The following is a 25,491-nucleotide window of genomic DNA, read 5'->3' on the forward strand; positions in this document are numbered from 1 at the left end:
GGCTCCCAGCCTTGCCCCCTCACCTCTGTCTGCAGAGCATTAGTCCACACCACCGCCTGCAGGCCTGGCGAGCGCCTTGGCTCATTTCTGTGTCATCGTCCCCAGAATGTGAGCCTCACATCTGCAGGATCCGTCCTCCTCACCCCTGCCCGGCCCTGTCCACACGCCCTGTGCGTGGGATGCGGTTATCTTGCTACAGGAAGGAAGAAGGGGTCGCCCCACTCTCCATCACGGGAGAATGCCAGGGGTAGTCTGTTCTCCTCAGGCCAGTTCTGGCCACTCCTCACGTGGGCTGACGCGCTCCTGGAAAACTCTACATTTCAGTGGTAACAGGATGGTGGACAGCACTCACTTGGCGACTTTTAGCTGCCATCTCCCTGTGGGCTGTGGCTTCTAGAAGTGCCTGATGATGCGCGGCTGCAGCCTGTCCCTAGCCCTTCTTTCAGCAGGACCTGGGAGTGATGGGGATGTCAGCTGCAGCCCGAACACTGCACTTAGTCTGCGCTGGAGAAGGGAGCCAGGCTGCCGGCCCCGAGCCTCAGGCACAGGCTGTTGAGGGCCAGTGCTGGAGACTTCCAGTTTCTGCTTCTCCAAGGCTAATTTCTTCACCCAGCGCTGCCTGCTGCGAGACTTTGGCCCCTCCGTTGCGAGCTCTGCTAAGCGAGCCTCTCCGTAACGACACGTGTGACTACAGCGAGATGTGTGTGTGGCAGGACAGGCCCGGGAGCGCGTGACGCCACCGCGAGTCAAGAAACGCGTCTCGTGTCACTGGACGGGGCCAAGCTCGCAGGCTTCCTTGAGCAAAAACGGCCAGTTTTCCTTCTCACCCGGCAAGAACCGCTGTTGCATTGAGATGATCCCAGTGGATTAAATTACTAGATCAGGGCGAGGAGCAGACACATGCTGGGTCCCTCTGCCGGCTTCCCACACGCTAGTTCTTGTCTGGCTTTGTTGATGGGACAAACGCCAGCACGTTTTTGAGGCCGCGTTGTGACCTCACGGGACTGGCTCCCCCAGCAGGGCAGGATGGCCACGGAGGGGGAGCCTCACTGCCCTGAGAGCGTAGGCCTGGTCCTGGTTTATGGGGCCGGTCACCAGGGCAGGGTGGAGGGAGCAGGCAGGGTCTGATTCTCACAGCACCAGGAAGGGAACTGGCACCACCTTGGAGTCAAGGTCTTGGCCATAGGTTGGGCCCTCCATGGAGCAGTGGGGAGACACAGCCAGGGGCATGACTTCCGGCCCTCAGGTCTCTGTAGAAACTTCTAGCACTTCTGGCCCCGGGGCTTCGCTGGAACCGAGTTTTCCTTGACTGCACTCACCCTTCTCTGAAGCGCACGGGCGAGGCGAGCGTGGAAGGCCTCCTGAACCAGCTGGTGCTGGAGCACCTGCAGCTGGCGCCGCTGCAGTGGGGTGAGTACTGCCGGCGCCTCAGCCCGCGGGCCAGTTCTCCAGCCGCGCTGCGGGCGTCACTGATGGCGGGGCGGGGAGGCCTTCGCGGCGCTGCACCCACGTCGTTGCGCACCAGCGGAGCTTTGAGCGTACGTCAGCGTCTCCGGGAGCACCTTGTCCTGTGGCACGGGCTGGGAAAGGGCTTGTGCCCTCAGAGGGGTTGATGGGGGCCATGTTCCGCCATCTGTTGAGGCTCGGGACCGCGTCGTGTGGGCGGGTCGCGGGCGGAGATGCCAGGTCAGATCTGAGTGGTGGTATCGGTCGCTTCTGCTCCTGCCGCTCCCGCGGCCTGGACTTGGGGGGCTTTCCAGGTTTGCTCGCGGAAGAGTATTTCCTAACCCCCTTAACTTAGCTTGGCGTGCACCCCCGAGTGGTCACCCCCAGCATGGAGGCCGTGTGCCTGAACCCCTAGGAGCCCCGGGCGTGCCTTTCTGGGCAGCAGTCCCACACGTAGTTGTGAAGCAAACTAAATGTCGGAGTTTGTTGAAGGGAGAGGCTTGATGCTTCTCCGGGAGTGGCCTCACCCTGCCACCTGTTTTGGGTCAAATACAGTCAGTTAACATGTCTTTGTTTACCCCGGAAAGCACTGCAAATTAGCGTCTGGCCTCTTCTCCGCTTTGTTAATAAGCTTGATCTCCCCCTTTCTGAAGCTAGAGAAAGGAAAGGAGCCCCCTCTTGAAGCGCTGAGCATCCCCCCCTCGCCCCCAGCAGTTTGAGAGCACACTCTCCCCCTTGCCCCACGGGCGGCTGCGGACAGGCCCGGTCTCCTGGGGCGGCCTCCCCCTCGCTGGCCCAGCCCGGGAGGCAGGAAGGGTGGCGTTTCCTCAGGCGGGGTCTTCCCAAGGCTTCCCCCCGCCGCAGCTTTCCTGGGCTGGGGTGTCACGCGGTGTCGTGTCCTGGGTGCACCTGAGGAGGGTCAGGCACCAACCTGCTGCCCCAGGATGGGGACGGGCCCCAGTAATTCTGTCCCGTGGGAGTCCACACGCAGGGACGCGGCCTTCCCTGTGAGTGAGGGGCCATGGTGGGCACCGGCGCCTGGACGCTGAGAGCACAGCGACTCTGAGGGTGGGTCTCCCCTGCCCCCGTGTTCCTGTGGGCAGCCCCAGCCCCCGCACATGCCCACAGGCTGCTGGGGGCCCTGACTTGGGTGCGTGACCGAAGGGGCACCTAGGAGCAGAGACCAGGGAGAAGCTGGGAGCAGGATGAGGCTCCTGGTGCCCTGCAAGCCAGCTGCTGTCCGGCCACGAAGGACGCCCTCTGCGGGCGTGCTGTCAGCACAGTGTTAAGTAGGCGTGCGGGGAGAGGAAGGTTCTGGAACTGACGCAGCAAAGGTGCATGAGGGTCAGCCTCTGCTCCTGACTCGCCGCCTCGCTGTTCTGCTTGCCCCAGCCAGGCACAGTCATCAGGTGATGCCGGGTCCTCCCAGCCGCTGGCCCCGGAGCAGGGGCTACTCTCACCAGGGGCAAACGGGGAAACTGAGGCTCGGAGGCCAGCACTTGCCCAAGGCCTCAGGAGAGGTCAGTGCTGGGTCACCCCCTCGCAGCCTGGGCAGAAGCCCAGGTGGCAGGAGGACACCCAGGCGATTGCGAGTTTCAGACGAAGAAAAGGTTTCCAGTGTGACCACGGCCTTGCAGCTCGTGTTGCCCCTCTGGCGCGCACTGGGACACTCGGGGACGTGTGCAGTAGTGGGGAGGGGAGGGGAGCTCTGGGAAGTTAGAGCTGGGGAGGATGTTGGCTTGGCTCTGACGCCCATCAGCGCAGAAGAGTCCAGAAGCTGGGCAGGGTGGCCAGAGGCAGGAAGGCTGTGGGCTTGGATGTTGCGATGTGTGTGTTTGAGTCCCACTGGGCCTGTAGCACCCCACCTGCGTCTCCCGCGTCTGGTGAGAAGAGGGGGGACCAACTAGAGGGACCCTCAGGACGCCTACCCGGCTGTGGGCTCACAACCCTGCCCTGAGCACTGGCCATGGTCAGCCCTGGTCAGCGGGTTGGGGGTCACTTGCACTTTCCACCCAGGGTTTATTGGGGTGTCACCCCACTAAGTTGGGGAGTCCGCACTGGTGTCTGGAAGGGGTCTCTGCCCTGGCTTCTCGGGGGGACAGAAGCTGTGCCTGGGGATCACCCTGGGCCACAGCTGCGTCCCCACCTGCCCGCCCTGCCCTCCCCTGGCACAGGCCTCCTCCAGAAACGGCCGTGGCCTCTTCCTGTGTGGTGTGTCACGTGCCCTCTAGTACGTGCTAGGCCGCGTCCGATGAACACTTTCATACACAAGTTTTCGTTGGTTTTCTGATGATCCCAGCTTTCTGGTTTGGAGTTACAAAGTCGAAAGATGTGAACGTCTAAGGCTCTTGGGCTATTTTGTCAAGTGATTATGTGACTGTTGCTTGTGATGTGTGGACGGTGATTTTCTCATCCGAGTTGTGAGCACAGAGCTGCAAGGCAGGGCCGGGCAGGGCTGGGGGCTGACATGGGCCAGGCCCTTCTCGGGGCTTCGGCGTGCCTTGCAGAGAGCATGGAGTGGGGTGTGCTCGGTCCTACCTGGACCACCTGCAACAGCCACAGGAACAAGCGTCCTTAGATGTGTCGTGGGAGCACCGGTGGGTGAAAAGATGACAGAACTTGTCCCCAAGACCGCCACCCCTGCCTCTGGTCTGCTCCCGGGGGTCCAGAGTCCTCACCTCCACATGAGTGACCCTCTCAACTTGACCCCAACCGTGTTCCTCTCCTGCCTAAAAGGTTTCCTTGGCTCCCTGGGCCCCTGGCTGAGAAGGCCCCCTGAGAGCACCGTCATCTCCCTGTGCGCATCCCTCGCCCTCTACCACGGCCGCAGGGCCCGCGTGGCATGCAGCCTCCCCCTCCTCGACCCCCCCACCCCTGGCTGGGCTGCCTGTGCTCTCTTGTGCCTCCAGCCTCTGCAGGGCGCACCCTCAAGTGCCGCCTGTGGACGGCCCTGCTCCTGAGCGCCTAGGGGCTCATGAGAGTCGAGGGTAACACAGGGCCCGGCCTCGGATGCCTCCTCCCTGGGCGCCCAGCTCTGTGCGGTAACCCCACGCCTTGGGCACTGGCTGGCTAGTGACAGTGGCCTTGTCATTGGTGAGGCTGATGTGGAGGTTTCTGGTCTGGCCCTTGCGGCACTGGAATCAGCTTCCAGAATGGGATCCCCGGGCTTCAGGGGGCTTTGCGTGGAGCAGCCCTTGGGCCCACAGTGGCTAGGCTGCTCCCATCACCACTGGCTGAGGAGCCATGAGCAGGACTCTGGGTGCCCCATGCCACACCACCTGCCCCAGCACAGCTCCCAGGGTCAGCGTGCAGCCTGATGGCGCCAAGGTTGTGTCATGGGCCGGTGGGCTGCTGGGAGCCACGGCCTGAGCCGGTCTTGCTGGGCAGAGGCACGCTGGGGCACACCTCAGGCCTCCCTCCGGGCCTGGTGCCGCTCTCCCACGTGCCTGCTGCCCTCATCCTCTGGCCAAGCTTGGCTGGCCTCTTCCCCGTTCCTGGCACTGTGCTGGCTTGTGGGTGGAGCTGGTGTGGTGTCCACTGAAAGTGCAAGGACAAATGACCAGGCGGGGCTGCCTCTGGCCGCCCTGGCCCTTCCCCTGCCGCGGCAGGAGCTGCCACACCATCACGAGGAAGGAAGCGCAGCTCACTGCCACTGGGGCTGCGGCTTGCTGTCACCCACGTGCCTTTCCTATTTCTGGAAGCATGAACTTTATTATGCAGAAAGCCGCTTTGCTTACTAAGCAGGAGCAGGCTTCCCTGCAGTGAGAGGTCTCTGTGGGTCATTGGGATGGTGAGTGATACCAATCCCCGCTTCCGAAGAAGGACACCCAGGGTGGCCTGGACGCTGGGCATGGGGTGGCACGAAGGCGCCCTGTGCTGCCGGCGGGGCCTCAGGAGCCATGGGAGCCGGCAGGTGGCATGGTCGGGGCGGGCATCCGGCTCAGCCTTGGGTGGCTGGTCCGAGACAGTCACTCTCTGCACTGGGCCCAGTCCAGGCCTCTGGGGCAGGCGCGGGAAGATGAGGTTGCACTGCCCCCGCCCCGGGAGGCTCCAGGGCTGCGGGCTTGGCACTCACAGGGTGTTGAGGGTAGAGAATGTTCTCGGAGCCTTGTCTGGGGGTGAGTAGGGAGAATTCTTGGAAGAAGTAGGGGATGAGGCTAAAAATAGAGGCAGAATTCCAGAAGGCAAACACAAGGAAGCTATCTAGGTGGAGATGGCAGATGAGCCCCAGCCGAGGGGGACCGGGCGAGGTTGCTTAAGGGGCGAGTGTCCCAGCCCCCAGCTGGGCAGAGCTCCCTGGCTCTGGCCTTGGCGAAGTTCAGAGTGCCTGCCCAGTGGCAGGACTCCGCGGGTGCCCCTGGTGACCACAGGAATGTGACCTCCCCCCCCACAGTAGCATCTACCTGGTGTGCCAGTTCATCCAGAGCCTTTGGGGGCACTGCTCACGTCAGACTGCAGCGTGCAGAGGGGAAGATTCGGGATTTCATGAAGTTGACGAGAACGTGCAGGGGGCGCTGCTGGTGGGCTGCAGTGCCCATGGGTGTGAATGCCGCGCGGGAAGTGGTGGTTTGTCTCACATGCTTCAATTCTTAAAGCCTTTTTACTTCACACACCACTGGCTCCCATTGTCCCAGAAGCCAAGCTCCCAAGTGAGGCCTGTAGGCCAGGCCTGGTCACCCCTGCTGGCCCCTGGCCTCCCCTGTGCCTGGCTGAGCCATGTGCAATTCCAGATACTCTCCCTCCACCCCCAGGCCAGTGCCCGCAGTGCCCACCACTCCCTGCTCCTCTCGCACACGTGGCTTTTGAGCCAGTTGCCCCGGCCAGGCTTCCGGGGCACACGCCGGCTGGGCAGCCGGCTGTCCTGTGTACTCTCACAGACGGCCAGCCCTCCCGGGCATGTCTGTGTCCCCAGCCGAGCACCGTGCCGGGTTCGGTGCAGGTGCTCCCAGAGGGCTTGAATGAGTTGGTGAGTGCGTGCTGGGGCAGAGGGGCCCACGGCGACTCTTGAATGAACAGATGTGTGAGCGAGCGAGGGAGTCTATGCGTGAGCGAGCGAGGGAGCGTGCGCGTGAGCGAGGGAGTGAATGTTCGGATGAATGAGCGTGGGGCCGTTTGGATGAATGAGTGAGCACATCCTTGCTTTGCCTGCTCCTTCCCTCGGCTCCGCCCCCTTCCCCAGCCAGCCCTTGTCTGACAGGCCCAGGTTTGACATGGCAGGAAATTAATTCTGAAAGCGAGTCTGTCACAGTCACACATGGAGCCAGCGCTCAGATGTGGTTAACACGGCTGCTCGTGAGAAGGGAAATTCATCAATGTGCTTGCTCGCCCCTCCCGCTCCAGTGCAGCCCTGTGCTGTCGACCCGTGTTCCGGGGCCCTGGGGCGCCCAGGCCCCTCCTAGCCCGCTGGGGGTCCCCATTTAGACATCAGAGTGGGGCCCACACCTGTTCATCGGCCCCAGCACGGCGAGGCCCAGGAGCCCCCGGGGAGAGGTCTGCAGTCTGAGCGAGGCCTCGGCTCTCCCAGCTCCCGCACCTCTGGCCCCGGGCTCCTGGCTCAGCCTCTCCGGCCTGTTATTCATCAGTGGCCGGGCCAGCTCTGGCTGCAAGGTAACAGGCTGTCCGGCTGCCTCCCGGGTGTGTTTGTGGAGGCTGCGCGGTCTCCCGCCTCTTCTCGGAGGAGACTGAACAAACAGTGGTTTAATAATTGACGCGCGGCCTCAGGAGCTCTCCCCGCGCCTCTGAAGAGGACTGATCGCAGAGGAGGGAGCCAGAGTCCCAGAGTGGGGAGCATGGTGGCTCTGGCGTCCAGCTGGCAGGGGGTGGCAGGCCAGGTGACTCGGGGGAGGCGCAGCCAGCCTGGGTCTCCGAGTGTGTGGCAGGTGCCCCACCACTGACCTCAGTGCCCGCTGGGCACCACCTTTGCTGAGGTCATGGAGATCCCACCGCTGGGCTCCTCTGGGACGTTGCGCCAGGAGAGAAAGGAAAGGGGTTCACCAGGGGAGCAGCACTTGCTCCCATTGTCCCGTGTGCCTGGAATAGCCTGAACCCTCCTTGTGGCCCCTCAGACAAAGGCAGGAGGCGAGGGTGTGGCCAGGAAAGCCCATCCCGGAGGCTGTGGGGGCTGGAGGCCTGGAGCAGACTCAGGCACAGGTGTCGGGGCCCCGGGGAGGGGGGGCCTGAAGCCCCTGCACAGAGCTGTGAGCCAGCAGGCAAAACACCCCTGCATGATGCCATCAGTGCCTGTTGTCTGCAGAGCCCGGTACCGAGCAGGTGTGGCGGCCAGCCTGCACGGGCAGCCTGCGGGCCGGAGGTGCCCGGTCCAGAGACACCCACGCGCAGCCAGGGGAGGGCTGCGAGGGGAGAGAAGCCGCCAGGACATGCTTATTCTGGAGGGCGGCCCTGGGCTCCTCCGTCTCTCTCTGGAGCGCCCCCATTCATCTCAGGACATGGGTGTCTGTTTCAGGCCCTGGGGTCTGCGCACACACGTGCGGGTTCATGCGGCCGGAGCCGCGTCTCTGCATTCGCGTCTGTCTGTAGGAAGAGACCTCTTTGGACACATCTGTGGGCAGCGTCCCCACGGCGCCTCCCACCTGGCCGCGCGGCTCTGTCCTGGCTGCGCTCTGGGTGACCCCTCCCTGCCGGTGCCCGCCGAGTGGCCGCGGTCGCTCTCTGTAGTCAGCAGGGAGGCGTGTGGGCTTCAGGGCAGGGAGACAGGTGTCATGTTCCCCCGCAGGGCTGTTGGGAAGTTTGCGGAGGGTGTGCCCGTCCGGGTGGCGTGCGCCCGGCAGCGCTGGGGACCCGGAAGCCAGCTGTGCGTGAGGTTTGGCGCGCGCCCCACAGGCCCAGCTGTCTGGTGCTAGGCTGTCATCTGCTAGATTCTTCCATCAGCTGTTTCCGTTCTCTGCCCTTCTCCCGAAACGCCCGTCAGAAGGCCGTGTAGCCCGAGTGACCTGCCCAGGAAGGAGACGGTGGGTGGGGCTTCTGGGCACAGGCCCTGCGTCCCGGCTGGAATCCTCTCGGGACCGTGTTCAGGCCCAGTGATAAAAGCCCAGCTGGTGACCCCCGCTGTCCTGAGACCTCTGCCGGGTGACACAGGACTCAAGCCAGGGCTAGGGAGGCTCCGTGCTTTGGTGGTCTTTTGTCTGGGAGGGGTCTTCAAATGCGCCTCCCTCCAGCCCCTGCAGAGGGGTGCCCGGAGGCTCGCATGGCCCCCCGCATCCAGGCTGGGTCCCATCTTCCGAGGGGGTCCTGCAGTCACCGGCAGTGAGTGTGCGCTGGCGGCTCTGGCACGCAGGTGTGGCTGCGATGCTTGCGCCCGGGGCCCTGGCTGTCCCTGGCTGATTCTGGCCCCGGCCTGGATGAGCCCCTCTGGGTGCCCGCTAGTATTGTGTGCATGAGACCGCAGCGCCCTGTCCTCCTCTGACCGCAGCCCAGCATTGGGCTCGGTGGCAGGCCCCGGTGTGGGAGGACGGGCGCCGCTCTCGGCCCGCCTGAGTCTCGCAGCTGCGCACGGCTCCTTCTGCCCTGGCCAGGGGTGGCCTTGGGCTGCTGCAGGCCCTGGCTTGGGGTCACTTCTGCTGCCCCGTCGTGACCGCGTGATAGAGCGGCTCTTTGGCCCGGGTTACTGGACGGCCTTGGGCTTCTCGACACCTTTGGATGCTCAGCTTGTGTGATGGAAAAGACGCAGCTTGGATGTGGTGGCGAAGCACCAGACCCCGCGTGTGTGCTGGGCATCGCGCCATCCCGCTCAGCCCGGGCCTCCCTGGGCGGCCGCGCAGGGTGGGCGCAGTGATGGGGGGGCGGGTGGGGCTTCGTCCTGTGTCCCTCCCCGGGCCCTGGGCTCCCAGCCTCGCCCTGCAGCTCCTGAGCCCAGAGCCAGCTGCCGGCCTGTGGGAACGGGAGCGCCGTGGACAGCCGTGCCTTCCTCAGAGCCAGGGACGTCCCGTGGGAGAGCTGGTTTCTCTAAGTAGTTTGCAAATCCCTGTTCGCTTCATTCCTGAAGCGACGTGTTCATCGCATCTGCTGTGTTGAGTTAGGTGATTTGCCTTCTCCCACCAGAGTCACTCAGTTGGGAGGAATCGAGCCCGAGGCTGAGGCTGGGGGGGTTTGCGGGCGGGGTACCGGCCGCGGATGGGAAGACGCAGCAGAGGGGCCCGTGTCACCGCCCCGCCCTGGTGGTGCCGGGGCTGTAGTGACCCGTGGGTGATGGCACTTACTGTGGGGGGCTTCGGAGCAGCCCTGCTCTCTCCTCTCCTAGTGGAGCATCTTTCTAGAATGCACGTGTGTCCACCCCCCGCCCTCGTCTGTCTCCCGCCCTGCCGGCCCTTCTGTTCTTCCTGGGAAGTGATGAAGGTTGGGGGACCCTGGCCCCACACCCCGTAGTGCAGGGACTGCTGCTGGAGGAGGCTCAGAGCCAGCAGGTCTCACCCGCCCCTGCGCTGGGCCCTGTGCTGGAGGCGCCGGGTGGAGCCACACCAGGGGAGCGGGTTGACGCCCTGCTTCTCGCGCAGGGACAGCGGGCTGGAGGCGCGGGCCCCGGGCAGGGGAGCCGCCACCCATGGAGGGCCCTTGAGCTCGTCCTTCTGGTCACGGGGCTCCTTTGGGTTCCGGCCGCCCTGTGCCTTTGGGGGTGCTGTGGAAGCCTGAGGACCCCGGGCGAGGCCCTCTGGAGGGTGGACATGGGGTGCCAGGGAGCCCTCCTGTGCGTGGCCCTCCTGGGGCTGGGGCAGCCCTAACAAGTGGCCACAGACTTGGTGGCGCCCAGGTACAGGAATCGGAGGTCAGCAGTGGGGCCGCTGCCTGCTGCGCTCTCTGGAGGCACCAGGGAAGCCCCGTTCCTCGCCGCTGCTGCTTTCCAGAGGCCGCGCACACGCCCTGGGCTCCAAGCGGCGGGGTGGGAAGCCTCCGGCTCACAGCCCTCTCCCTCACCTCGCACCCCTCTCTGCCACCTCCGGGGACCCTGTGAGGATGTCGGACACACCTGGAGAGCCCAGGCTGCCCGCCCACATGCACACCGGCGCCCTGGAACCATGATGCGGCTGCAGCTTCCTGCCCCCTCGCCAGCTGGCATCCTGTGGGCGCCGGGGCCGGGCTCCCTCGGCCTCCCGGCTGCTGAAAAGGCTGATATTCGGGGATGCGGGGGCCCGAGCAGGCGGGGCAGGACTGGCCTTGTGACCCGCGGGAGCCCCGGAGTCCGGCCCCGCCTGGGAGACGAGGGCGCCACCTGCGCCGCTCACCCCACGGGCTCCTCACCCGCGGCCGCGTGGATGGCGCTTTTCATTGAAATGAAAGTCTCAGCGACGGCCGGAGAGCTCCCTGCGCGCCCGGGGCAGCCGGCGGGACGGAGCTGTCTGGGCAGTCGCTCGTGTGAGCTCGGCTGCCGTGGGTCGGGGCGGAGCTACCGGCCTACAGATGTCGTCCCTCCCGGGCTCTGGCGTCCGTCCGGCTACTGGAGCAGATCTGGCCGTTTCCTAAGCTCCCGCCACCTAAAGCCGCGGGGGTGCTGGGGCCCGGCCCACCCTGTTTCTAAAGATCCCCCTTGGGGACAGGCAGGCCGCACCCTAGCGGCAGCCTCCTGCTCCCTGGTGGGCTCAAGGGTGCGCTTGCCCCGGCGGCAGCAGAGCCCTTCCCGGCTCCTTCCCAGACAGCGCGGAGCCAGGCTGTGCGCTCGGGCCTGCTGGACGCTCGGGCCTGCTGGACGCTCGGGCCTGCTGGACGCTCGGGCCTGCTGGACGCTCGGGCCTGCTGGCCTGTGTGCCGGGAGGGGCCGGAGGGGCGGTGTGTGCACAGTGGTGTGCTCCTTCTCGCCCGGCTCAGTGTTGGGTGAGCGCCCCCTCCCTGCCGGACGGGGCTGGGTGCCTGTCCTCCACTCCCACTGCCCCCAGCCTGCCAGCCTGCCCAGGCTGGGGTGGCTGCATTTGGCCCGCCTGCCTGTCCCCCTCCTGTCTGGCCTCAGTGGCTACATCCATGCTGGCGGGTCTCGGGGCGGCAGGTTAGACTCCTGTGCTGGACCTGGCCTGGGCAGAGGCCCCCTGTGGCCCCGGAGCTCCCAGCACACGCTCCCTGGAGCAGAGCGTCGCCTGTGAAGTGCAGGAAGAGGTGGCGGCCCTGCCCTTGGCCGGCTCCCAAGGGCCCCGGTGGGGGTGGGGTCTGCGTGGTGGGGTGGGTCAAGCCCCCACAACTGGGTTCAGTTGACAAACGTCCTGGGCGCTGGGGTCCGCGGGGCGTCGTGCTGTCCACGCCTAGCTGCTCCCGCGGGGCGGGAGGTGGTGCAGGGGCCCAGCTGGCGGCTTCTCTTGGACCACGCTGGACGGTGGCAGTGAATCTGCAGCCACCTGCCAGGCGGGAGGCCTGGCCCAGGCTGTTCTCCAACAGGAAGCAGCAGAGAGACTTAGGGGCCGGAACGTGCCTCCCTGCAGCTGCCCGAGGCGAGGCCGGCACTGTCCCTTGGGAGCAGATCTGCCCGTGTCTGAGGTTCCAGCCCGGACCTGGGGGTTTGTGCTGCGAGTCCCCGCAGGCTGGTGCCTGCTGCATGCTCCGCTGTGCTCCCAGCGCCGCCCCCTCCCAGCGCCTCTGGGCCACCGGGTGAGGGTCCTGGCGCCTTGGCCAGCCTGGCTCTGGGTCAGAGGTCACAGGACGAGGGGCCTCCAGTCCCGTGGAGTGTCCGGACAGTGCCGTGAGAGGCTGGTCTGGCTGACACCCGCAGGGGTGGCTTGCACCTCGTTTTACAGAGAACAAGGCTGGTCGCTTGGCCCGCCTCGCCCGCCGCAGTGGGGGCCAGAAGCCCCGCAAGGCCGCAGTCCCAGGCTCGTGCTCCTGCGCGTCCAGGGCATGTCCCGAAATTATGGGCCGTCGACGACAAGCAGGCTCTGTGTGCACAGCACCTGGGAGCCCCGCTGCCCTGAGGGGTGCTCCCGTGTGGGGGTCTGGCCCTTGGCCCCGTAACGTGGTGGGCAGGGCACGTCTCTGAGCCGACTGAGCTCGCAGCGCGGTGCCCGGGGCGGTGGGTGGCACGGGGGCCCCCAGCAGTGGCAGGTGGTCAGGGCGGCCGGGGATGCCCCTCAAGCCTCCCCAGGACCAGGCAGATGGACCAAAGGCCGATGAGCGTCTGTGGCATTGTTCCTGCCTCCACAGCCCTGCTCGCTTGGGCTTTGCAGCCGGCAAGGAAAGGGCCCCAGAACCCCTAGTCCCAGCAGTACTGGCCCCTTGGGCATCATGGGGGCCACCAGGGTTGTGACCTGGTGAATGGCTGAGCGTGTCATCCAGGTCGGCCCTAGTGCCAGGAACACGCTGTGTGGCGTTAACACTTCTGGTGAAAGAGAACTAGCATTTGCTTTATTACTCACTCAACGAACATCTCTCTGGTGCTGTTTGCCAAGCCTGGGGGGTACATTAGTTGCTCCTGGCCCGGGCTCCGTCTTCCAGGCGGGGGGCTGGGCTCCCGCCCAGCAGGCCAGCCACTTGGGCGTGCGTTCCCCCTGGCTCAGGTGGCCCAGGCCCTCAAGTCGCACTCACCCAGCTCGTGTGCCAGCCCTGCGGCCACGGCGGCTGCAGCCAGCTCACCTTGGCACACAGCGGCCAGTGAGGGCTAGGAGAACGCGCGCTGCCACGGAACGTGCCATCCGAGAGGGGAGGCCACTTATTTTTATCTCTGTGCTGGTGTCTGGCCTAGGGCTGGCTCTTCCCACCTTGGAATGTTCCGCGCTCACCCTCCCTGAGCACGGGCCGTCCATGCTCCTTCCTTCCTTCCTTCCTTATCTTGCTAACTGGGCCCAGCCTCCTGGGGAAGTGACCTGAGGGTGGGCAGCAGCCCTTGGGGCAGGAGTGGGGAAGGGGGGAGGTGCCCACGGCCGTGCAGGGCAGCCACTGCTGCAGACTCGGGGTACCTGTGCGTGGTCAGAGATGGGGCCCCTGGGACCAGGCGTCCATCCGCTCACGGGTCTTTGCTTCCCTCGCATGGACTTCCTGGTTGACAGCCCTCGGGCTCCCCCCCCACCAGCTCTTGCTGGTGCCCTCAGTGTCCTGGGGGCAGGGCTGGCTCTCTGTGCCCCAGTGGCCAGTACGGTGTCTTCCAGGTGCTGTGCTTGCTGGACATTGAAGGGCCATGTGCCCACACCCGCCACAGCGCTGCTGGCAAAGGGGGAGTGTTTCAGGCCCTGGACAGCTTGAACCAAAGGCCAGCCGTGGGCAGCCAAGCGACTCTCCTTGCAATGCGTTTGGTACCTTTGGTAGATGTTCCCACCACACCAGGAATGGGGAGCCACTGTCCCCAAACCAGAGGGCAGGGGCCTTTTACCAGTCTGGGGGTCAGTTGACCCCATGGTTGTGAGGCTGGCCGACCTGGGCCAAGGCTGCCCGCCCCCTACCCACTGGCTGTAGCAGGGGCCGGAGGGAAGAGGGAGAGGCTGGAGACCAGGCTCCCTGCAGCGCCTGGACAGCAGCCTGGTGGGAAGGGGCCACCTGCACTGCTATAAACATGCCTCTGACGGGCTTGAGAGGTCCCAGTGGGCCCCGGCGGGGAAGCAGCCCCCAGGTGGGGACAGCGGTGGCCTCTGAGGTAATGTGGGCGTGTCCGGCCATCGCAGCCCATTGCCTGGTCCTGGGGAGGCCCAGCCCAGACGGAAAGTAGGCCCAGAGGCCGCGTCTCCAATCCCGGGGGCAAGTGGCCCGGGGCTGCGTCTTCGGGTGTGCTGGGGGCATCTCCAAGCCGCCCCGTGTCTGCGGAGCTTGCGGCCCAGCAGGAAGGAAGCTGTCGAGGAGGTGCGGCGTCACGGAAGAGCCACCGCTGCGTGGGGCGGCCTGGCCGCGGGGGGGCTTGAGGAGGCCTCTGGGCTCCAGTCCTCGGTGTCATCTTTCCGAGGGGAGACAGACAGAGCGGCCGTGCCGCCCGGCCCCTGGCTCCCTGGAGGCGGGCTCGCCGCCATGCTCAGCCACAAGAGCCGGCGCTCTGCAGATCGTATTCTTTAGTTGACAAAATAAAATCTCTCCAATTAGAAGCAGCCACTTGAAAGAGCATTTGTTTCTTCTCAGAACAAATTACATGTTTGCTCTGGTTTCTCGAGCCGTGGTCCCTGCCCACGGAAGCGCAGCAGGACGCTCCCGAGGACTTGCGGGCGTCCCGGCCAGGGCTGGCGCTCGGGGCCTGAGTCCCTGGGGCTGCGGCGTCCTGGCTGGAGCAGCTCGGGGGCCGGACGGCCTGGCCGCTCTGCCTCCCACACCCCCTGTCAAAGGGGCCCAGGCCTGCAGCCTGCTGGGCCCGGGGAGCCCCGGGACACGTGCACCCCACAGCCCGGGGGTAGCGCCACAGCAGGACCTCAGGTGTCTGAGAGGGAGAGTGAATTCCTTCCCCGGGAACGCTGCTCTTGGTGCAAAATACCATGTATTCATAAACCCCCAATTTATCCAGACAGCCCGCGGGACCAGCTCACGTCCCATCCAGAGCCTTGGGCGTGACCGAGCCTGCCCAGCACCACACCAGCCGTCCCGCCTGCCCCCCGAGCCAACATCGGCTTTCTAGGGATGCCTTTTTTTTTAAATCTTTGGTAATTTTTTAAAAAGTGTCATGTCTTCCCAAAGCAGCAAGGCTTGGAGTCTCTTCGTTCCGCTCTGACAGCTCTTATCCATCTCCCCCTTAATTAAAGAAAGCAGATTTGGCTGCAGTGCCCCTTATCAGCTGTCAGCCGGCTCGAGGGGCTCACGGTGGCAGCGAGTGGCCGCCTCGCCACTCCGTGCCCATCCCCCAGGACTGTCGGGGTGCTGTGTGGACGGAAGCGGCTTCCTCAGGTGGGGGGCAGACGCGCACAGAGCGGGCAGAGGCGCCGTGAGCTCCGGCGTGGGAGATGCGAGATGATGACGAGGGGGACTGGCCAGGAAGGGGTTCAGGATTCTCCGGCCCGGTGGTTTTCAGCATTTATTAGTCACACGCGATGCGTCTGCCGGCAGCCCTCGTGCAGATCGGGTCGAGCAGTTCTGCCTCCGCTGAGGGGAGGGCAGAGAGCTGCTCCGATCCGTGGAGACTCCAAGGTGGGTTCAGCCCACCCCGATCTGTCCCCCAGTTTACACACCAGCGCTCGGGTGGTGTTCACAGCCAGGCGCATCAGCAGCAAAGTCCCCCGGGCAGAATGGCCCAAGTACGCAGGCCGGCTCTGCCGAGGACGCGGCCCTGCTGCCCTGTCCAGGCGACCATGCTGGAGGACAGCCAGCACCCACGCACGGGCAGAAGCTGGACCCCTCGCAGCTGGCGGTGGACAGTGGGCATCGCTGGGCCTGGCCCTGCAGCCAGCATGGCCCCTGCGTGGGGCCGAGCTATAGCCTCTCTTACGTTCTAGAGCCCGACTCTGCTCCTGACTCATGTCCCTGGGCCTGAGCCCACACTGACCGAGGGAGGGCAGGCGCGGGACTGGTCATACCCAGGACAGCAGGAGCCTGGGACCTCATAGGCTTCCGGGTCTGAGTGCAAGTGGAGGCCCTTCCGCCCCCTCACCCCTGCAGTTGGGGTGCCCGGGCAGCTGCTGGGACAGGCTCCTTCTTGTCAGCGTTGAGGTGGCCGCTGGGAGAGCGGTTCGGAGTGGAAGGGGAGGGGCGGCAGCCTGCCAGTGGGGTAGGAGAACTCTCTGGAGAAACCGCGGCTCGAGCCCCTCTGATGGCAAAATCTGAAAGCTAAGGAGTTTGCTGGGGTCAGGACGTGCCAGGCATCCAGAAGGCTCTCAGGCTGGCATTGAGGTGGTCAGGGCTCTCACTGGAGGCTGCGGGAAGAGCTGCCCTCCTCGCTCTCGTTGGCAGAACATGGACCATGGGACTGAGGTCTCGTTTCCACAGCTGCCCGCTCTGTGCCCCCTCCCCGCCCTACCCCACCCCACGCAGCATCAAAGCCTCTTCTGAGGCCAGACCCCCCACCATGCCTCGTGCCTTGAGGGGCAGCGCCACTGTGTCCACGCATGCTGCGGGCGGGGGGGGGGTTCCCACAGGGGAGGCTCGGGTGCAGCTTGCAGTCCTGCCCGCCACAGCGGGGACAGCAGGCCCCCAAGGCCAGGGCCGCAGGCAAGCGTCCTAGACAACACTTCAGCACTGGGGGTGCACGTGGGCGGGGACCCAGCAGCTGACCCCCTCACCAGCTGCGTGCCGGCCGCGACTCCAGGTCAGAGGCTTAGGCCCCCACATCCGTGCTGCGGCGAGTCCGGAAAGACACGTTCCTGAGAGCACGCCCTCCGTAAGCGACGCTGTCCTTCCCGGAGGAGGCTGTGCTGGCCAGGTCTGCACCCGGCGCTTTGCACGAAATGAGATGGTTTTAAAGCAGCCCCCGTGTCCTGCCTGGTCCCCTGAGCCGTGGCTGTGAGCAGGCGCCCTGGGGTGGTGACTGGCGGGGGCTGAGGCAGAGTGGGTGAGCTGGGGTGGAACGTGGGTCTCCCTGCTCCGCGGAGAACTGTCAGGTGGTGTGTGTGAGTGTGCGTGTGTGCGCTCCAGCACCAGCGTCCCCCAACGGCAGGCAGGATCCCTGGTGCCTCTTCTCTGCCCCCTTCCACTGTCCCCCTTGGTTCAGGCCTCTGCTCCCACAGTGGGGGAAGTTCCTGCTCCCCTGCTTGGCCGTGCATAGCTCCCCCAGCTCAGCAGCCTCTCCTGCAGCCCCTGACCCGGGAGAAGCCCCGGGATCTCCCCCATGTCACCTCCGGGTGGCCGGCGTAGGCACCCCCTGCCCGGGCCAGAGCGGCAGGGGCGCACCCAGTGTCCCGCAGGTGCAGCAGAAGTGGGGAGCAACGCCTCCGGCCCGGGCAGCCCTGCGCGCTCTCAGCAGCTCGCCAGAGTCCCTTGGTTTGAGTTCAGGAGCAGGCGGCTCCCAGGGCCCCCGCGGGGTCTGTGTCACCAGCCCTGTCCTGGCTGAAAACAATCCAAGAAAAGCAATTTCCTGCCGGTGAAGTGACCTTTTCCTCAGAATTTATTATGGAAATTCAATCTCCCTTTTTATTGGGGATGCTCTAATTGGTCCCCCAAGGAGGGAGGGCAGGGCCAGCCCCTCCCCAGTCCTGCAGGTCCCCTGGGTGCGTCGTGGCCCCGCGGCGAGCCGCTGGCAGGAGACTGGAGCACCACCCCCCAGGTCTGTCCGGTGTCCCCTCGCTCGGTCCACAGCTGGCCTGTCCCCACGGCGCCCCACCTGCCCGGGCCCAGAGCAGAGATACTTACCTCTACTCCTTCACCCCGCTGGACGTGGAGCTTGGTGGCTGAGTTTTGCTTGGAAACAAAGGAAAACAGAACCCAACCAGCGTGGTCCAGGCCCGAGCAAGGGCGGGTCGTGTCCACGGGCTTCGCGCTCAGAATCCAGTGAGCTCTGGATGTCAACGGGCCTGTCCAGGGAATAATTTCTCACCCACACCCCAAACTTTAGGGCTGGAAAGAGAGAAACAGGAGCCACCCGTGCTTCCCCACCTCCCAGCTCTGCTTGACCCCAAAGTTCAGGAGGTGACAGCACCCTCTCCCCCAACCTTCCCGGGACTCCAGGAGAAAGCAACCCCTCTCTGGCCTCAGTGGTTTCTGCCTGCTCCCCAGACCCCGAATCCTGCCTGCCCCGGCCCTCAACTGCAAGTCCTAGCCCCGGGCGTGGCCTTACCCCTGCACCAGCACCCCCGCCCTGGGTTTCCGTGGAGCCCTGGTTCCTCATGACGCTGCGACAAGGGCAGGGTGCTTGGCCTGCGCGTAGACCTCCTTGCGCACACGTGAGGGCTCTGAGGAGTCCCGGCGTCAGGTCCCGCGTCACCCCGGCCAGCCCCCAGCACAGCCCGGGCCTTCACAGGGGCGGCGCAGCGAGCCCTTGGAGCTGGGCTCCCGGAGCGCGGTGGCCCTACCGCGGCGGCCTCCTGCTCCGCCGTCCCGGTCCCTGCCCAGTTTGCAGGCGTCGGCACATCCCCCGCCTCCCCCGCCTCCCGAGGCAGAGCAGACTCAGGAAACTGCCGCCCCAGACCCGACTGCCCCGTCCCGGGGCCGCGGCGGGGGCCGGGTGGCCCTCTGCTGCCCGTGCTGCAGGCCTCCACGCAGCGTCTCTGGAACCTTCCAGAAGCAGTGAGGGCCTCTGCTCCAGCGCGCTTTCCGGCACGCCGTCCTCGAGGCGCCGCTGCACGGGTGTGACGGGACTGGAGGCCGCTTTCCCCAGGCTGGGGCGCCGCCGCCTGCGTGGTGTTCTCTGGGTCGTGGAACCTCGCCCGGGTCCTTCGCTCCACCGTCCACACCCGAGGCCGCCCTCTGAGCTCCTCCGCCAGGGCTCCCTCGGGTAGCTCCCCTCGTGGGCTCTGGACGGGTTTTGTCGATCAAAACTTACATGGCCCGGGAATAATTTGTCCGCTGCCGCGCTGCGCGGGGAAGGCTGGCCGCTGCCCCCAAGGCACGAGGGCACAGGGGCCTCCCAGCGCCCCGAGAAACCCCGGGCTCCCCTGGTCAGCCCACTGTGACTCTCGTGGTGAGCAGAGCAGCGGGTGGGGGGTGGGCAAGCGGCACCTTCAGATCGCTGGGACCGATGAGAACCGACCCGGCCTGGGGCAGCCCCGGGGACATTTCTGCGCAGGCCGGTCTCCGAGCCCCGCGCGGCGGCGGCAGAGCCCTGGATTTGATCAGCAGAGCTGAGCTCCCAGTGTCAGTGCTTGCAGGGGGCTCCGGCCCCTGTTCCAACAGGGCTAAACTCATCTCTGGGAAAATAGACTGTGTCTGAGGCCTAATCATAGGCATTAAAGCCATTAATTAGTAATAAGATTCAATTTCCCGGTGTCCTTGCCGGGGCGTGTGTCCTGATGGAGAGATTGTGCGGCCGATTCCACAGATGCGCCCGCAGACACCTGCTGTTCCACCAGCAACGACACGTCGCCCGTCCCCAGCCCGCCAGGCCCCAAGTAACCCCATTACCGGGAAGGATGATCCTCGCCGAGTGTCCTTCCTGCGGGGCGGGCGGCGCGGGGGCGCGGGCAGGCCAGGCTGAGCCGCCTTAATCACGTTACGGATTTCAGATGTTCAGTTCAGGCCTGCTAATGAAATGGATGGGCCAGGCCGGGCACTGAGAGCCGCTCAATAGGTGACCATCTTGTCCTCCCCAATGACACGGTCTCTGGCCTCCCCCGCGCCTGCCTCTGGAGCAGGGCCAAAGGTGCACTCACCTGTGAGCCCAGGAACCCACGCGAGCAAACAGCCGGGGGTGCTGGCTGCCCAGGGCAGGGGGTGGGGGGATGGCGCTCCCCCCAGCTGGATGAGCGGTGGCTTCACGTTGGCCCCACCTCCGCCACCCGAGACGGGCCCAAGGCCCACCACTCAGGGGTCTCCAGGTGACAGGAGATGCTGTCAGTAGGTGTGGACGTACAGGAAGCCCTCAAAGGCAGGTGTAGCCAGCCTCGTTTTCAAATGTACCTCACCGAGGCTAAGACTGAAGAAGCCTGGGGGCAGGCGGGTGAAGGTGGGTGAAGGCGGGCCAGGCCAAGCCTCAGCCGGACAGTGCCCTCTGCAGACTGGAGAGTCGAGGGCTTTGTGTCTGGGCTCTTTGTCTGGACTGTTCTCCTAGACCCCTGCTCTGACCTGCAGAGGGGCCTCTGGCCCGGTCCCCAAGCAGGGTGGCGGCCCTTGCAGGCCCAGCATCAGGGTGCACTTGGAAGCCCCGGGAAGGCAGGCTGCTTGGCTGTGCTAGTGCCCCGTGAGGCCATCTCCTGCGCCACAGGCCTGTGGACCTGGTGCCCAGCGAGGACTGTGGAAGGAGCTGGTGCCCTCAGGAGGGAACCGCCGGGCTCTCCTTCCCAGTCCTGCACAGCTCTGCTGCGTCTGTTCTTTTCCTGGCAAGGAAGGTGGACATCCAGGTGGCATCCAGGCCGGGCCCGGGCCAGAGCCTCCGCAGCTGCCCCCGCTCATATGGACGGTGCCCCAAGACCTGCGGGAGGGGACCCTGGTGCACTCGTGGGCCTCAGGCTGCCCTGGGAGAGGCCCCATCCTCACTGAGCTCCTGCCACTCCTATGAAGGGTGAAGACAGGGTCCACGGAGGCTCCGACCCCAGGGAGGCTGTGGGGGTTGGGGAAGAGGCCCCAGTGCTGGGCGGCCTCTGGGGGCAGGAGGTGGTCAGCAGGTGCCAGGGCGGGGCGGGGGCTGCCTGCTGGCTGGGGCCCGCGGCGGGTTGGGTGTGGGGGCAGCAGGTTGTCCTGTACTGGGAGTCCTCCCTGCTCCTCCTTGGCTGCTCCCTCCCGTCTCTGCCCTGCCTGATGGTTAGCGGTTTTGACAGGCCGGGCTATTTTTAGAAACCTGTTCCCACTGCTTTTCCCTGTGGGAAAAGGAAAGCAAGTTAAATTTTAAATGAGCCCGCCCGTCCCCTGCCCTCCCCTCGCACACACGGTGGCCACTCACGGCGTGGGGCTGAGGGCCGGGCGCAGGGCAGGAGGGGCTCGGAGGGGTTCGGGGAGGGCGGTGGGTCCGCACTCCTGGGCCTGCCGGGGCCTTGCTCTGTGCTCTGGGCCTTGCGCCGACGGTTTCCTTCCGCTTTCTTCGGGCCCAGTTGTTCTTCCTCTCCCAGTTTCTCAAAGTGGAAGCTGAAATCATCTATTTTAGACTTTTCTGTGTTTTTCTAATAGGTGTTTCGTTCTGCAAATTTCCTGGTCAACATTTGCTGTTTTTGGCATCTCGCATGTTTCCGTGTGTTGAGGTTTCATTTTCACTGAGTTCAAACCATCACCAATTTCCCATTTCTTCTTTGGCGCGAAAGTTACGGGGAAGTAAGTTCAGTTTCTAAACGTGTGGGGAATTTCCAGGTCCTTTTCTGTTATTGATGGGTGACGCGTCGCTGTTGCCGGAGGACACGCTGCGTGTGACATGGATCCCATCAGGCTTCTAGCTGAAAGCGCGACCTGTCTTGGTGAATACTGCACGCTGGAAACAACGTATATCCCGCTGTTTGGGGTAGGAGGCTTCGTAACTGTTGCTTAGGTCAGGTGGTTGGACCTGGCTCATTCTCTGTTCACGCCTCTCCATCACTGAGGAGGGGGCTCTGAAATGCCCAACCACCACGGCAGGTGTCTGTCATTCTCCTGGCAAGTCTGGCAGATGTTACTTCACAAATTTTGAAGGTCTGTTCATTAGGTGTGTAACCATTTGGGATTCTCGCGTCCTCCTGATGACTTGACCCCTTTATCATAAAGTCGTGAAATGAGCTTGTTCTTCTCGTTCAGTGTTTCTTAGATCTTTCATCTCAGCTTTGCTGCTTTCCTCAAACAGACCTTCTGCATGGCTATTTTTAATTTATTTCTCATTATTTCATTTTCTGGGGAGCTTTTGTACATGGTATTATGCTTTTAATTTCAAATTCTACTTGCTCATTGCTAGTTATCGGAGAGCAGTTAGCTCCCATGTATTCATCTTTTCCCCTGCAATCTGGCTGCGACTGTTTATGAGCTCGAGTTGTCTTTCTCACGTCTTCTGCATCTTCTACATAGACAGTCATGTCACTGGCAAATAAACTGTTTATCTTCTCTGTTTGGCTTATAGTTTTGTCTCTTTCTACATTATTTTCGTGATGGTTTTCGGGTCTCTGGTACACGTCTCTATCTTGAAGAGCCATCGGACAATAGATTCGAAGGGGCTGGTAATGTGATAGTGGGATAGTTTCAGCCCTTCCCTCTAGACTTTCATGTGATTATTGTCAGAAGTTTTATTTGTATGTAAGTTGTAAATGCCACAGAATGTTGTTTATTTATTAAAAGAAATTGGATTTCCCCAGGGGGGGTCCCCATTTGCTGTGCCTTCATTGCTTCACGCGGATCCATGTTTCCATGTGGTGTCATTTTTCTGGTGCCTGGAAGACGTTAAAAAAACACTTCCCAAAGCACAGACCTGCCACTGCTAAATCCTTCCTGCTTTGCATTTTGGGGAAAGCCTTGACTTCACCTTAGTTTTTTAGAGTTTTTCCCCTGAGTGTTAAATTCTAGGCTAGCGGTCCCCACACCTGCCCACCCAGCACTCAGGATGCCCCCCACGTTGTCTGAGGGGAGCATGCTGTCGTTTTACCTCCACCCTCTGGATGTCCCATGCCATTTTCCTCCGGCTGCAGGGAAGATCTTTGCCTTTCTCACCGGGTGTGAGCCCCAGGACTGTAGTATGCCGCGGTATGTGTGTCTCGTATTTCACATGCTAAGGACTTGTTTAGCTGGGGGCTGTAGTCTTTACAGATTTGGGGGGAGTTTTGGCCATTATTTCTCCTGTCTTCTTACGTCTTCCTCTTCTCTCCTGTCCTGCGGGAGACTCCAATCGCAGATAGGTTTGCTAACTTGAAATTTTTCAAGGGATTGCTGACATCCTTTTTACATATTTTTTCTCTTTGTCTGTCATTTTGGAGAGTTTCTACTGCCTTGTCTTCAAGTGTACTTACCTTTTCTTCTGCGGCGTAAAATTATCAGCCCATCCAGCTTATCTCAGATGCCGAACATTTCGTTGACACACGTTTGATGGGGTCTTTTTTGTGTCCTCCATGTCATTCTTGCTTGGACGTGTGGAATACCGCTATCGTCATTGTTCCAGTGCCCCCATTTGCTGGCTCTGACATTTGTGTCAGCTCTGGGCCTGTTGTGATGGGCTTCGCCCCTTCATCACTGTGGATCCTATTTTCCTGCTTCTTTGCACGCCTGGTAACAGTTCATTGGCTGCCAGACGTTGTCAATGTTACCTTATTGGGTGTTGGATATAAATATCCTTGAGATTCTGGGACGTGGTTTCATTACTTAGAAACTGTTGTGCCATTTTCAATTTTTTTTTTCAGGCAGGGCAGAAAAGTGTTTAGTTGAGGGCTAATTATTTCCCGCTATAGAGAGGAGAGCTTTTTAACTACGCCAACATCTTATGATCGTGATGCTTGCTGTCTGCCGTGGGAACAGACGCGGTTCCTGGCTCCGTGTTAGCCACAGACCCGGCTTCCTAGCCCTTGTGGTAAGTACCCAGCCCGGGTACTACAGTATTTCGCTGGGTACTTGAAGGAGACCCCCATAGAGCCCTGTTCTCCACCCCGCCTCCTCCTCTCCAGCGTGTGTTCTGCAACTGCTAGCCACCTTCATTGCCCTGGACCCTCAACTCCATACCCCAAACTCAGAGTCTGCAGGAGGCCCTGTGCCCCCTCCCTGGGGTGTGGCCCAGATACTCTCCAGGCCTGAGCTGGTTTCCTCCCGGGGCTCCCTGCACTGGCATCTCTTCTCCAAGGGATCGCTGTAGTGTGTTGCCCATGGCCAGTGTCTTCAGAAAGTTTCATGTATTTCATCTGTTTCATTTTGCCTTTCCGGGGAGGGTCCGTCCGTCCTTGTGGCCCCTATGTGCCGGGAAGGGGTGCCTTTCCCGCCACCTGTTTGCGCTGATTTCCTCTCGCCAAAGCATGTGTTTCTTTTTTTTTAAAAGATTTATTATTTCTTTTATTTATTTATACAAGCACTGGGTACAGTCAGAAGCGCGGGAGGGTGAGAGAATTCACCAGAGCCAGAGCGGGGAGCAGAGCAGGCAGAAGGGCCGAAGGACACTGCTGAGGGAGCAGCGGGCGGCAGGAGAGGTCCGCGCGCCATGCGGGACCCTCCTCCGGTGGCCGGGGAGCAGCCGGGGATCGAACCGGCGCCGCAGAGGCTGCAGGCAGCTTCGCAACCCAGCGCTCAACCGCTGCGCCACCGGGGAGGCCCCAAAGCATGTGTTTCTACGTGAGAAGCCTCGTGGCCAGTAGGGACAACCTCATCACCAGGGTCAAGGGAGCTTGCTGCTTGAGGAAGTGCTCGCCGCAGGCCAGAGTGCCGGCTAGAGCCAGCGCCCTGTGTCATCTGGGACTTTCTTGGAGCCCCTAAGGAACCTGACAGCTCCCGTGGGAAAACCTAACAGCTCTGAAGCCCGGCCCTGGATCGGCAGACAGGCACAGGGCGCGCAGCTGCCCCGGGAGCGCGGCTGGGTGTGGGGAGTGGACAGGCAGGTGCTTGCTGTCTGCCGAGCCTTGAAACAGAAGCCCAGGGAAAAGGCGAGTGTGTCCTTTTCTTTTTGGCCGTGAGGCAGACAGAGGACTCTTCCCGGAATGTCACTCCCCTTCCGAGGCAGGGCTGTCGCTGCCCGGCGCGGCCTGCCGCACCTGAGGGAGTGCTGTCTCCCCCACGGCAACTGGCAAAACAGGTGCTTCCTTTGCCTTTCTAATTTCTTTCTTTCTAGAAATTTATGTTTTCTTTCCAAGAGTGCCTGGCACCTAGGCAGAGCTGAATTAAAGGTGGGAGGTTGGGAAGTGTTGATGGGTGGCAGGCTGGCTGGGTGGCTGAGGGGGCAGGGCTGCCCTGCCCAGAGGCCCGGAGGCCCCAAGGCCCCGGGACCCGAGGGGGCGGCAGGTTCAGGCCCTGGCAGGGACCGAGTCTGGCTGTGGGACCTGGGTGGGGAGCAGCCCATCCTTGCCTGGGAACTCACCCACCTCAGTTTCCCTTTGGTGCAGTCTGTTTGGGCCTCTGACTCTGGACTTGAGCCTGCTGCTCTGTGTGGGGAGGTTCTAGCCTCAGGACGACTCTGCCTAGGTAGTCAGGGCCTCCGGCAGCCATTGAGGGTTTTACCTTCATCTGCTTTCATTTCAGTGGTCCAAACTAGCTCTGGACACCATCTGGTTTTTACTTTAGCGATATCTAGCTGTGCCCGGCGGTGGGCTAGCCTGTCCAGCGTCTCACGCCCCGCCTGCTAGCCGCTCCGCCGAGGAGGCCAGCGTCCCATCAGAGCTGGCCCTGAGCACGAGCTGCCCAGAAGCCCGGCCGGGCTCCAGCGAGAGCCCACGAGGGAGAGCCTGCAGGCCCTGCTCCCCGCGCCCACCTGCTCCGCGGAGCTGCCTGCGGAGACATGCTGGCGTGGCAGTGTGGGGGGAATGTTTCAGGCCCTGATCAAAAACACGGGTCCTTCACTCTCTCGAGAGCCCTGGGTGGAGCTGAGCCAATCAAGGCTTTATGAGAGACCCCTGCGCTGGGGAGCAGCACTGGGAAGAGAATTCAGCCCGGCTGCTCTGGGGCATAGGGGAGAGGTTTGCAGGGCGGGGCCGGGGTGAGCCCTGGAGAGCG

The 25,491-nt window shown here is 63.3% G+C and overlaps 1 protein-coding gene across 2 annotated transcripts in view; it reads left to right on the forward strand.

Moving 5' to 3' along the window:
- TRAPPC9 (trafficking protein particle complex subunit 9) overlaps positions 1–25,491 on the forward strand; it is a 204,773-nt gene that overhangs the window by 167,942 nt on the left and 11,340 nt on the right. For both annotated transcript variants that reach the window (XM_054691956.1, XM_054691955.1), the window contains one exon: positions 1,319–1,410. In XM_054691956.1, coding sequence (XP_054547931.1) covers positions 1,319–1,410 — 92 coding nt within the window. The remainder of the gene's footprint in view (positions 1–1,318; positions 1,411–25,491) is intronic.

This window comes from Talpa occidentalis, unplaced genomic scaffold (genome assembly GCF_014898055.3).
Source record: "Talpa occidentalis isolate TD23 unplaced genomic scaffold, MPIMG_talOcc4v2.1, whole genome shotgun sequence".
Taxonomy (NCBI): Eukaryota; Metazoa; Chordata; class Mammalia; order Eulipotyphla; family Talpidae; genus Talpa; species Talpa occidentalis.